The sequence below is a fragment of the Colius striatus genome, chromosome 18 (assembly GCF_028858725.1).
Source record: "Colius striatus isolate bColStr4 chromosome 18, bColStr4.1.hap1, whole genome shotgun sequence".
NCBI classification, from domain to species: domain Eukaryota; kingdom Metazoa; phylum Chordata; class Aves; order Coliiformes; family Coliidae; genus Colius; species Colius striatus.
In genome coordinates this window covers 11,710,418-11,724,761 of record NC_084776.1, presented here as the reverse complement: position 1 = coordinate 11,724,761, position 14,344 = coordinate 11,710,418, and the positions used below count along the sequence as shown (strand labels likewise).

At 37.3% G+C, this 14,344-nt stretch overlaps 1 protein-coding gene across 1 annotated transcript in view; it reads right to left on the bottom strand.

The window, feature by feature from the left end:
• B3GNTL1 (UDP-GlcNAc:betaGal beta-1,3-N-acetylglucosaminyltransferase like 1) overlaps positions 1–14,344 on the bottom strand; it is a 120,439-nt gene that overhangs the window by 93,520 nt on the left and 12,575 nt on the right. Inside the window, exon 5 of the mRNA XM_062011186.1 lies at positions 7,217–7,282. Within this exon, the coding sequence (XP_061867170.1) occupies positions 7,217–7,282 (66 nt within the window). The remainder of the gene's footprint in view (positions 1–7,216; positions 7,283–14,344) is intronic.

The window sequence follows — 14,344 nt, the reverse complement described above, 5'->3', positions numbered from 1 at the left end:
ATGTGGAGGCCACATTAAACACAAAATGAAATACAAAGTGGTGTAAGTTGTGACATTTCTCAGTTGGGATTTTTGATTAAATGCAGAACAGACTTTAACTGACACTGTGACTGAAAATGCACTGTGCTCCTTCAGAAATGCCAGATTAAAAAGAATCTTTAAGGCAGCTGCCTAATAAAAAGCAAAGACACGGAGGAATTCCAGCAGATCTGAGTGATACACATGGAAAGGCCCAATTAATGAAAAACCACTGTAAGAATAATACTCTCACATTGTCAAACAAAGAATTTTCACATTCTTCAGTGCAGAAAAAAACCCAGCATCCTATTTTCTCCTCTTGAACACACTCCACTGTCACCTCTTCATAAAAAACCCTTCATACAAGTGTTTTACTCTCCATACCAAAAGATTACTGAAAGACTACAAATAACTTTTTAAAATCACTAATGGCAACTTCCCATAGCCATAAATATCCACCTTTTTGTGAGTATCTATACTGGATAGCCTTAATTTAGAGTTACATTTTCCACAAGCTGGAGAAAAATGTTAAAGACATGTAGGTTATGGTGCATGTGGGAACTGAGTATATACAGTATTCAAGTTGTAGTGACCAGTATAGTTAGACTAAGATCTAAGCCCACTTAGTGGAACAAATTCATACTAACAGGGTTAAGTAAACAAATTTGATCTATTCATCTATTCTTCAAGACATGCCAGCATCCAATTAATTTCTCTTTAATAGCTGTTTTATGAATTAATGCATACATTAAAGCTAAACTCTATAGGCATTGTTTGCTAAGACATGCCTGGGCAACACACATAGACCTGTCTCAGGCATGCTGAGTAAGGGATACAGAAGGAGAGCTGAGGCACATCAACTAAAGCAAAATCATTTAAGTTCTACATGATGAAGATTTTCATCAACTTCACGTTCAAAACAAAAGCATTTATCAAAGAATCATCTGCTAAGCCAAAAGCAACAACTGGAAGATCAAATAAAACAGTGGAACAGAATGAGGCATCAGCAACAACCATCAATTTGCTGCACTCAGGAAAGACAAGGGAAGCTCTTGGAGACACACTTGCATCTTCTCACTCCTAAATGATGTCTTTGTCCCTTGCATCTCATTACTTCAATTAAGTAAGGCCTGATCGAAAGCTCCTGATAGTATGTCTTATATAGGCAGGTGGAACCTCAATCTGCCCATGTTCCAGTCTGACCAGAAGCTGTAAAGCTGCTGTAAGAGTAGATACAAGCCCTGATAATGTTGCAAGGCAGGAAATACCAGCTAGGGTTCAGTGCTGCTCTAATCAGAGTCACAGTGTTTTCAGATGGAGAAAACTTCTGTCTGCTAACCCCCTCCACCTCCCACCCCCAGACATACTCCTAAAATAGCACATAATTTTTCACTGTGTAACATCATACTGTGATCCAAATGTGCAGAATTGTTCATGAACACACTTAGACTTTGGGTCACTTAATGAAATTACTGAAGATTTGCAACTCCACTAGAACAGCAAAACATCCAATAAACTGTTCCTGTGCATGGTTTCCAGCTCAAAAACAAGTCCCACATAAAATTGTATGAAAATCCATAGAAGTTTTAGAGCTTCTGAATTCCACTGAGTACTAGCAAAAGACCATTTTAAGAACAGGACATAGTTGTAGGAGACATGCATTACCTGAATTTTGCCAGCTCTAGCCAGAGAAAAAGGCTACCTTGTTCATTACATAGAATGAATCCATGTCTAAGTGAAATGTAATTGCCAGACTGTGTAATATTGATTTTGACTCCCAAAGTCAAAAGTACAGAAGAGGAAGCACACCATGTAGTTTTTGGGACTACTCTAACATTAGACTACTAAGAAGATATAGCAAACAAAAGGCTTTAAGATCCTTCAGAGGTGACCAAACTCCACTGGTATGCTGAATATAAAATCACTGCACACTGAGGACTGCCAATATTCTCAAACTGCTACTGTTGGCTGCCCCTCCCTCTGTATTTTTCTTCCCAGTTTTATTTTTCATCCCATGCTCCCTTTCATCAGGAAGCAGCTTGGCCTGCCACAAGATAGATAAAACAATGTTATGCCTTTATTCCAGACTTGTGATAATAAGCAGGAACAAAACGATCCCACACATTAATGTGATATATTATGGCACAGCTGCTCAGAAAAAGGCTACACTGAAAAATGGTTGTTGTACAAGCCAGTGTTGTACTGAGTGATGCTGCACTGGAACTCTCTCACCAGCTTCTACAAGTGCAGCTGCACACCTCAGATGAGATGAAAAGTTGTCTGGATGTTCTTTCCACTAGTTGAGAACATACTGTCTTAACTTCTCAGCAAAATCACTTAGAACACACTATGTACACACAGTGCTTTTTGTATACAATCAGCATACAGTCTGACTCAAAGAACTGCTATATATGACACAGTATATGGAAACTGATACAGACTACCTAGAATTACCTCCCTCCCTCCAAGGACAAGAGGGAGATCTAAAATACAGAATGCACTGTCAGATAATATGAGAATGTCTACTGATCTTTTTGCAGTCAGAGCAAACCAAATCTCAATGTTTATCAAGCCATTCCCACACAACTGTTGAAGGATTAAACCATATTCAAACTTTGTCTCTTGTCAAAGCAAAAGGAATTGAAACATTGTTAATCTGCAGATATTTTGAAAAACAATTGGATCCCATGACAGGACAGGCACATAAACACTCAGAATGCTCTTCTGCAGCTACTAGGAAAGATTTTACTTGCAATTTCAAGTACTAATTTAAATTAATAATGTGGAAGCTAAAAGGACTGACATATGAAGAATCAATAGACTCTGATCATTTCAGCCACAAAAAAGAGAAAGTGAAATGGTTCAGAACAGTGCTCAGTAAGCAGTAGGTAAGGAAAAAAAAACCAGTCCTTCTAAGATATAACACAAAAGTGTAACAAGTCTGGGCAAGAAGAATGGCACAGGGCACGGTAACGGTACAAAAAAGTTATCTATTAGACTATAACTTTCAAAACCAGGAAATGTATGTGTCCAGAACTAACTAAATAAACAATGCTTCCTTTCTAAATTTAGGTTTTGAGCCTCAGTGGAAGTGGGAGAGACATACAACCTTTGGCTTAGAGTTGGGCCTTAAAGAAAGGCTCAAGCTCAGCTATCTCATTCATATGTGATTGTCTCCAATTCATTTACTGATTGCACAATTTTTGTTTACAGCTTTCCCAGAGGCAGATGAACAAGTCTGTGAACTAGTGGTGCCTTGCATTGTTCAAATTCACTCAATCCAATCAACTGTCTTAGAGTCACATTAACCATCAAAGATATGCAGAATTCAGCCACTTAACACAGATAATGCAATAGGTTAAAATGACCTTAGGCACTGCAGCTCTTGATCTAAATCCAAGCTACAGAATATGCCAAAAATTTGCTTTAGAGATGCAAAACCGTGAGAATTTCTCATTGAAGAAATGCAAATGGTTATACTCAATGCTCTCACATGCCTAAGTATCCTTGAGAAGGAGGCTAGCAATTTAAGAACAAAAAGAAAGGTGTTTGTTCTAACACTAGGCCAGATTCACCTCTTTTCAACCAGTAAAAACAAAAGGAAGCCATGTTCTTTCTTTGCACACACATTTCAGCTGTTGGGAAGACAAGGGAGATAGTGAGGAATAACTTAGCTATTTTATAAGCAATTGTACAGAAAGAAAGAGATTTGTATGCAGCATAAACACACGTGTGCACTGGACAATCAGTGCAAAAAGGTTGGTAGCTATTGTGTCATCAATAAATAGCACCATGTGCTTAAGCTTTCAAACTGCTAGAAGTAGGAATTCCTACTGAGCTAACAGAGCTGAAAAACTTGTAGTATAAATATGCAAAGTGTCGAAAAATTGTGACTTCTGAGAGTGTTCTATTTATAGAATCCTTGTCAACAGGGCTTGGAGATAATGTAAAACATTTACCAGAGGGCAGGATGATTGTAGTCCTAGAGAGCTATGTTTAGGAAAATCACAATGTGTTAGCATTTGTCTTTAGAGATCCAAAATCTAACACTCTAAATGTCACCAGTGACAGAACAGTTCCATCCTACTAGCTATTTTTTAAAGTCTTCCAGACAAGAACAGCTTAAGAGAGTGGAAATGAGTTTGTTCTTGCTCCTTAGAGCATGATTAAGTAGTCTACAACACAGGAAATGAGACTGATAAAGCTAAGGACTCCTGCAGTGATACCCCAGTCATATTCCACCATCTGAACCTTGGGACAAGTCTCTTGCTTTTTGAGAAACAGAGACATCAGTTTCTTTGAAGAACAGCTGTTGGGGAGTCATTCCAAAGGCATCTGCTAGCATTGATTCCCCTGTAGAGCAACTAAGCTTCAAGTCAAGGTAAAGCAATCTGCATTTAAGATGAAAGAGGAAAAACCTCAAGGATTAGTTAGGATCTGGGGAAAGCTGGAGATTTTCCTTACCTGTAAATCTACACTAAAAACAGTAGACTGAAGCCTGCAATATTGAAGCCCACTGGGAAAATAAGACTTCAAACCTATCTCTCAGCAATAAGCGGCAAGAATGGGATTAGGAAAAAGGCTTCTGAAAATACACCGAGACTACAAGTCAAAAATCCAGGTCAGAAGAAGTTGCAAAACAGTGGAAAGTGCAAGTCTGCAAATTCACAATTTCAGGAAGAAGCTGAACAAGCTCACTGCTTCACAGGCATTTCTCAAGCTTCTGCTTTTTTTCTCTACGCACACTGGCTTACAACAGCGACTGAAGCTACCGACAGGACTACGAACGCGAACAGACCTTTATTCAAACATCCCCAATCTCTTTCCAAGGCCAAAAAACTGAATGGCACAATTATTCTGAGGAGAGTAGAGAGATCATTCTTTAAAGAACAGCAGTTCACCCTGTCATTGGTGGCCAAAAGGTTAACTTCTCTATTCTCAAAGTAACTCCAGTTGTATGGGAACTATTGGGTACCTCTGGACCAAACCAATCTATTTGCTTATCAGGAAAAGCTGGATATGTGCCCATTTCTCCTTTCCAGCCTCTCTGTAAAATAAAACAGAAGGTATACTTCACATAGGCATTGCAAACGTTTTCTATGCCTGTAAAAAGGAAAATCACATTCCATTCAATTCAAACACAGACACAGATTCATTTTTGCCTTCATAGGGATCAAGAACAAAGAAGGAAAATTGTTACAAGGAAAACTGTTACACCTAAAAGGCAACAACAGAAGGCAAGAAATCACAGAAAATGAAACCCAGTAGAAGTTGAAAGAAAACAAAACAAAACAAAACAAGTTTATAAGGTCATTGCCCAAAAAGCTGCAAGGAAATCCTCCAATTGAGTAGAAAGGTAAGAGAAAGCGATGGTATAGGACAGGCTCTAGCCAGATGCACTACAGTAATGCCATGTGTGAAGCACACATACATCTACATACATTTTTCTTAAGGTTTAAAATCTCAGGCCTTTCTCTCCATTTGTTTCTAAGAATTTTGGGACTTCTAAATTGAGATTTTTAGGCACCAATAAGTAAGATAACTGAAGAGTCCCATTCTAAATCAGACTGACTTTGGCTAGTTTTATCCAGCAAAGTGCAAAGCTGAAGTTAAACTTTGCAAACAGGCCAGTAGTACCACATAAAACAGTATCACAAGTTTGGATTACTTTAGAGCATGGGAAAAACAGGTTTGTGTTGCTTCTATGAAGAGACACCCTTCAGTCTACTCAAGCACTTACTATTAGCTATTTGATTGTCATTTAAGTGTTCATACTGAATGTCATTTGGAAATGAAGTAGAATAGATGATAAACAAACCAGGTGAAGTGTTTTCTAAGTAAACTACAAAATGTTTAGTTGAAATTTGTCTAATTAAATAAAGTCTTAATGTACAGATATAGAAGTCAGAGAAGCCAGCAATATGACAACTCCTAACACCAGTTTCCATGACACAAGCTTACTCTCTGGGTTTTTTTCTGCATTTTACTACAGAAATACCTTAACTGGTTGATATCATCAGGAAAAAAAAAACCCAAGATTCAATGTTTTCATTTTATTATGTTCATAATGTGAATTAAGTGCTGTTCAGTTACTACTAAAAGTACAATTTGATAAATAACATTCTAAGCATTATTGGATTTCATAAGAGACCTAACACAGGTGGTATGATGAGCAGGTACCTTCCCTCCAGTAAGCAGCAGGTTGTTTGGCAGACATTCCTCAGCTGAAACAACTGTAATGATCTCTACTTTGAAGCTCCTGTGTTTCAGAGGACAGGTTCAAAAGGTGTTTTACTCCCAGAGTGATAATCCTAAAATTGTCTGTTTTGTTCTAAAACCTGCAGGAAATGCCTTCTTGACAGAACAAGTCAATTGATCTTTCCTTTCCATAAACCTCTTGCACATTGAAATAAATCTCATAAGAGAAAATGTCAGAGATGTCAAAACAATAAGCCCACTTTTGCTGAACATTGCTGATAAGAACACAGACTCAGTTTTCAATTTTATAAAGGAGAATCTACGTCACTAACATCAACAAGTAAAGTAATTGCCATAACAAATGATTTCTATTTATTATGTTCAGGTAAGTAGGACACATACACAAACGCCATCTAAAGGATACCAGCCCCAGAGAAATGTATTTAAAATCAAAATCACACAGATCACAAAACAACTACCTCCCAGAATGTTCTTGAGAGTTCATTTCACAACAATAAAGAATGTCATTCTAATAACGTTTTCCTTTGTAGGCAGACATGGAGAGAAACACCACTGAACTGAATAAACTCAGTTATTAATGATAACAAACCATATCATCCTCACTGTCTACAGTTTCTTAAATATTAAAACCAAAAACTATAGCTGTAGCCCATCCTTTGCAGCTTTTCACATCAGTTAGCAAGGCTGCATATAAAAGGCATTCTCCTTTGGATTACATACATTAGTGAAACCTGTATACTTATTCAAAAAAGAATATCACTGTCATAAAGACATTTGGTTTACTGGAAGAGAAAATAAATGAAGAAAAGAAGTTCAATCAAAGCTATTATTCAGTGCAAGGATTAAAAATAAAGGAAGAGAAAACAGTCGGTATTGCCTCGGCTCCACCAGCCCTACTGTGAAATTTTCATATCCTTTTAGAGATGTATCCGGCACTCTATAAAAGAAAAACACACAAATACAAGAAAAAAGTACTCACACTGTTTGGGTGTTGAATGGCAGCTTCGTACTGCAGTCTGACCCGCTGTGGCATCATCACATCATCCTGGAATAAATGGGACACTGTTACTGAACATAAAAAGGGTCACAGTACAGTACTCAGATGCACATCAGAATATGCTGCTAAATTAACATAATTTTACTGGCCTGCTGTCAGAAATACAAATGGCACAAATATGAGGAGACTTTACACTTTCAGTGGATTAAACTCTATCCTGTTCAAATTGGACCTGATCAGCAGCACTATGTGGCAATGATGCTGTGATCTCAACACATATCTTAGGAGCATTTTGCACTTCTAGAGAGATTCACCAACACTTTAACAACTCTAATAACAGTACTGGCAGCCACTGTGACCAAGGAATTAACCTTGATTAAAGCATGGGTTTGAGACATTCTAGCAATATGAGGAAACATTCCTTGTAGTCTGGCTGTACCTTGTTTCATTGACATGGAAAAGCCTTCATCTCTGGATCTACCCACATGTCATATTTCATCAGCACAAACACTGGGATTTGTGAAATGACAAAATTCTAAGAAAAAAGGGACAAACAAAAGAAAAAATCCCACACAGAAAATTCAACAGCATTGCCATTGGCTTTAAAACACACCACCTAGATTTAAATTTGATGTTAATGCTGTGTTCACAGTAGCACAAAAGTCTGTTTTGTTTACATACAAAAAGACAGGTTGCCTTGTGAAGTCAGTAATCTTGCTGTCCTTCCTTGAACAGAGAGGAGGTATTCCTTTCAAAATGATATCTGTTCAAAATGTCCCTTCTATGGTTTTACAGGCTATTAAAATGCCTGACTGTAGTACAGATTTTGTCCTCTAAATTTAGTCTCCTGAGGTTTCTACCTATATTTATTTCCATTTTGGCAACATATTTTTTCTCCCTTTTAAAGGGTCAATCTTTGTAGAAGCTGATCTACTTCTCAGCCTATTTCTTCTCAGAGTATTTCCAAATGACCTTACCTTATCAGGTAAATATAACTCAAAGGGAGTCCTGAATTCCTGTTCTACATCCATTCCTTTAACAGTTCCTCAAACTAGAATGATTCTAAAGTAAAAGACCACAAATATTGAATTTCCAACAGCTTTCCCATTAAAACTTTCAGGCAAATCAACAGCAATGAAAAAGATATTAGTGCTTCAATAGCTAAAACTTGGAGGGTTGAATCATTTTGGTATAAAGGTGACACTTGTTTACCAAAAACAATGCAAGGATGAAGAAGTTATAGAAGTAGATAAAACTATTTCATACAATTTCTGGTTAAAGATAAGCAAATGAACTGGCCCATATCACATGCAAGTTTATAAAAGATGAAAGAAATGGAAAAATGCCTTTGAGAATATATATTTTGTACTTAGGATGGATGTAGTAATAAGCATAAGAGACGTTATGGATTTTCAAGGACAACAGAGTGAAAGAAAACCTTCTGGTTTCTGAACTTCTGTGCATCGTAACTTCAAAACTACAGTGATATGACTTACCATCTAATCCACTTTATCAATATGGCCCTGGAATTCAGGTACTATACCAAGGAAATGTTCCAATAAAACATGTGCCCTGTTCCCCATAAGAATAACCACAATCCCATTTCTTTATATCAAATATATTGCTGATTTTTGTAAATGAGAACCTCGTTCTCATATAAACAACAGAAGATATCCTTTAACCTTGCTTTGTTCAGGCTTTTGGGAAATCCTCAGGACTCTTAGATGTTAAATCCCCCTCAAAAATGACAATGCCAAAGAAATCAGTCAAAAAAGCAAGAATTACAATTATACCACATATGATCGTGTGCTAAAAGATTTCACTGCTCATGATCCTGCACTGCAGAGATAAATTTAACAGAACTCATACACTGACAAAGATAAAAGTTAATCCATTTGACTGAAAATGTTAAATGAGTAGGGATGGTATTAAAATCAGATTCAAACATCCTATTTACCAAACAGGTCAATGTTATGTTTTTATAAGCTGACAGCTTGACAGGAAAGGTCTCTGTTCCCTCTAAAAAAACACTACTCATTTTCATTTTATTGGCAAAACTAAGAAGCGTACAGATTTGGGTTTTAGGCTATCACCAAGATCATCAGCATTCCGTAAAATCCAGCTAAAGAGGGGGCACTATAACCACAAAAACTTCACAAGCCTTTTTTTTACCTAACATATCTTTGCTCTCTAATGATGGAAAACTCTTTGGACTCACCCTCAATGACCTTGACTTTTTCTTTTTTATGGAATTCTGTGGGGTTTAAAAACTGTTTTTGTTAATAGTTTTCAATACAGGATGCATTGCTGTACAGGGGCATAGAGAACAAAGGAAAAAAGAGAACACAATAGTTTAAGACATAATCCCAAATTAAATAATTAAGCAATTAGGTGATTAAGAAAACAGCACAAAATAAAAATCAAGTCCCAAAGAAAACGGAGGCACATCAGCCATTTAGCTTTTCAGACTCAGTATAGAATCACAGAATGGTAGGGGTTGGAAGGGATCTTTAGAGATCATCCTGTCCAACCCCCCTGCAGGTTCACCTAGATCAGGTCACACAAGAACATGTCCAGGTGGGTCTTGAAGACCTCCAAGGAAGGAGACTCCACAACCCCTCTGGGCAGCCTGTTCCACTGCTCCCTCACTGTTACAGTGAAAATAAAGCTAACTGCTAAATCCAATCTCAACACTTTACAGATTCTTTACTATTGATGACTGGGCAGGTAACCACAAAGGAGAAAACAGAATTTATGTCTACAGAAACAATCTAAAGTAACGTGGTTGTATTCTAGATCAGTGTTTAAAAACTGAATTGAATTCCAATGAGCAAAACAAAAAAGTTTGTTCTACAAATTAAGAGAACTTTAATAATTTTTCCACTTCATAAGCCATTGGCAGGAGTGAGATGCCCAACCATGCTCTGTACTGGTAAGTTTATGGGGTTTTAAGCAACCACAGTATTAGATAACTAAGATATTAAAGTCTTTCATCCATCTGTACATGATGTAGTCACAGATTTTCTATCAAAACTTTTGTATTTATGATATTGAATCCAGCAACTGCGTTGCCAGACTTTGTTTCTGTAGTCAACAGAGTTTGGTCATCTTGGTCTTTTTGGTTTAAAACCAAGAACAAAATCTCAGTAGTTAGATAAAGACTTTCCAAATTACTTTTTGCTCATGTCCTGACAGACAAAAAAAAAGAAGTACATATCAGAATGCAGCTGCTACATCCAAAAGGGAGGAATATTTAGTTTATTTCTGTCTCCCGGGTGTGAGTAGGTGAGATAACAAGCTGGAAATGAAAGCCTTCATTAGCTATCCAATTGCAGGTATATGCTTAAAGAAAAAAGAATCTGTAAGCAAACCTATTCTCATGTGTCCCCACTCACCAAACTTGACAGAAAAAATAAGAAAAATCTGAGGGCATAGCTGGGTTTATTGTCATCTAAATATGTACACACACATACAAAGCAAGCAAGGACAAGAAATAAGGCAACGTGAATAGAAACCTACTTTAAACACTCAAATTAAACCAGAATTTGTAGGAATTTCATTGACTACAAACATGCTCCCTCTTCTCCAGTGTCCATTCTGAACAGGAAAACAATTTGCTGAAAGATGGGAGAATAAAAAGGACTTTATTTCACATGAAAAGCCAGTAGGGATTTCTAAACAAGCCCAGATGTGTTGCTGTAAGTGGGGGGCTGTGATCTCCATCACCTTGCAGTCCGACAGGCATTCTGCCTGCTTGTGCTCCTATCAAACAGATCCCTTCTGCAGAGAGCTGGCTTGCTCCCTTCGAGTTCCACACCGCTTACAGATGCTGACAAATCAGAAAAGCTAGTTACACAAATATCAGCTGGGTCGTTTTCCTTCCAACCACAGGCACCATTCCTTACAAAAAACACACACATTTTCTACTGAGCTAATTGTTTTATTTCATTTTACTCATATGTTTAATTGAAGAAAAAGAAAACTAAACCAACAGACTGAGCTGAAGAACATGACTCAAAGCTGCTGTTGTTTCGGTATGTGTTTCTTACATCCATTTCAGTAAGTTCACATGACAAGTATTCACTAGCCTTTTCAACCAGACTGTCTGGATCACACTGAACTCCACAGTGATAACTTCATGATTTTCCCTTAAAAGTGGGGGGTTTGTACTTCAGGAAGTAAAACAAAATATCCAACTCAACATACAATAGACATCTACTTTTTAAAACCAGGGACAAGCTCAGATAAAACAACACATAGCTCAGTATTGAGGTGCTTTGGCATCACAGGCTTTTCCAAATCCCTTTCTAGTGCATTCTGATAATAATGGCATCTTCTTTCCACTGCAGGTATTACACATAAAATACAACCTGTACAACACCAGGAGGAATGTGTGACTCACTGAGAAACAACATGGCATCTCCAAAGTCCATCAAATGGTCATTCATTTACCCTGCACCTGCTCAGACTAAAATGAAAATCTCTCTTTGCTATTGTTCACTTTAGCTCCTTGAACTAAGAAAGAAAAAGGCCTGGGATCTCCAAAAACTGGCCTGTCAAAAGCACTAGCAAAGCAAATACACTGATCCTAGGCAATTTTCCAGAGGCAGGTTTTTAAAGAAGCCCCAGCTATTGAAGACATTAGAATCATGCACACTTAGGGTCACACACAAGTCACCAGAGCAGAACACACTCTAATATCTGTCAGTATTTGCAAGATCATAGCAAAAAATACTACTTTTCTATTTCTACTTCTGAATTAAACTGAGAAAGATGGTAAAACAAACTAAATATTTCAAAGTTTAAGAAGCTGACTTTATTGAGCACCTTTATTTTCTGGAGCATGGCAACAAAAAGGTCTACATGGGAGGATATATGGGAGTTCTTAGCACCTTAGTGTATTTTATCAATAGAAAATTAACTACAATCTCTTATGGGCTCTTTTAATTCAGCATGACTATTAATTGATCAGGAAATTTGGTGATCAAATGCCAAAGCAACTTCCACCTTGGTTCAGCAGATGCAGACATGTGGCTTTCCATACCTAGCTTGTCTGCAGTTACTGGAGATCACCTTGGATCTTTATCACAGTGAGACCACACAAAAAAGGACATGTGACTATCTGCAGGCAGGAGAAGCAAGTAACTCACACAGTGTCACTACACTCAGCTAAGGGTAAAATCCTCACTGAATGCCAAGCAACCACTTCAACTAATAAACACATAAAGCTATATGTAGAAAGAGGTATGGCAACCAAATGATCAAATTTGCTTCTTAATTTATGAAACAGAAAATTAACATTTCACATTCCAATAGAGGCATTTAATCTGTTTTTAGTACATGTGTTTCTTCACAGAAAATAAAAGGAATAGTGCTTCAGGTACTCACAGTTTGACTTCTTGGTGCTCATTAGTAACTCAGAAGCATACACAACTCTTTTGGACAGCAGGGGCTTCTGGTAATGCAGTTCATCACTACATCCACTCACCTGCTATTCCAGTACTGGCTTATTTCAGTTTTTAAATCAGAGATCAAAGTTGCAAGGAATGGTATGTCGAAACAACCACAGAAAGCAAAGACATGAAGTCTGATCACTGCTTCATTTCTTAAGCTATACAGATGTTAATATGAAAGGAATATGAAGGAATAGTATTTCAAAAGTTTATTAGTGCCTGTAAAGTTGTGTATCATGGTAAACAAGAAAAAGAGATTTTTAGTGTAAGAGCTCTGCTGTGCTGCAACTGAGTAGATGACTGTAACAGACGGTAACCAGACCAGAGAACTGACAAATTAAGGTTATAAAAAGATGCAACTGGTAAATAAAGCTATAACTGCAGAGAATTTGAAGAGTAAAGCTAAAAGTGAAATGTATTTGCATAGTTTGTTCTGTTGTCACCATGACCAAGATTTTCTGAGGCTATAAACATTAAATATGAACAATTTGTTAAGAATCTTAAATTTTTCTACTTGTTTTCCTGGTGGGAAAAATGCCTCAGTAGCTTAGAGGTAAAATCTGTAACAACAACCACAGCAAAAAACCTCCATAACAGCTATTAGTCAAACAGCTGCTACTTCGTACTACAACAGGCTGATCAAATTCTGACAGTTCTGAGCTCTGTAACCCTTTTTTTCCACATTTCTTCCCAATTTTTTGTCCTCACAAATCTCCGTTGAGAGACGTAACACAAGCAGCCTGACTCCAGCTGGAATTGCAAGAAAAACAGTCTCTCTGGAGGCACTGCTTCCAAAGATGCTCCCAAATATGCCTCTACATTCATTTCACTCAACTAAACGAAATGAATGTACAAGGAGCCAGAATGTATTTCTCCATCTATATGAAACGTACACAAAGTTCTGACCCAGCCCCATTTCTCTCCACATCCACCTATAGCAAACGTGGATTTATGGCTGCACTTCTGAAGGTCAATTCCCTGGCATTACTGCAGCACATTCCAAAAGGCTGATATCAACATTCCTTCCTCGAGAGCTTGAAACTGGATTGGTGACTGAAATGAAGGTAGGAGCTCTTAAACAGCTGGCAACATCTGTGTTTCAGCCATTAGCACACATTCACTAACTATGGCCAAAATATTGAGCAATTTTTAGACTTGCAGCAGTTTCCACATTCACTTTATTTCCTCCAATATGCTTTCAGAATAGGAAAAATGGTAGTAACAAGGAGAGACTGTAGAAAATAAGTTACATCAACCGTTTAGTATTTCTTTTGCATTAAGATAGCTCAGAATGCTTTCTGTTTTGAAGTATCTAGCTCAATAGCAGGAATAGAAACACATAGAACAGAAAACCTTGGTAGCTTCTTCCAAGCTTATCCACTTTTTAAGTCATAAAATTCTCAAATCACTTTGAGAAGGTCTCAATTATATGAAATATAAACTTATGGCAATGTTGCAGAAATTCAAACTCATCATCTGTTACATTCCTTGACGTCTGTAATTTGTTTCCCTGATGTTTTCTTATCCTGCACAGCAGTCAGCAAACAGAAACAACGCAGCAGTAAGATGATGCACACTGTATAAACACCACAAGTAATAAATCAAGACATCTCTATAAAAAATATTAATTCATTTCATTTAAAGACTTGAATTTTCT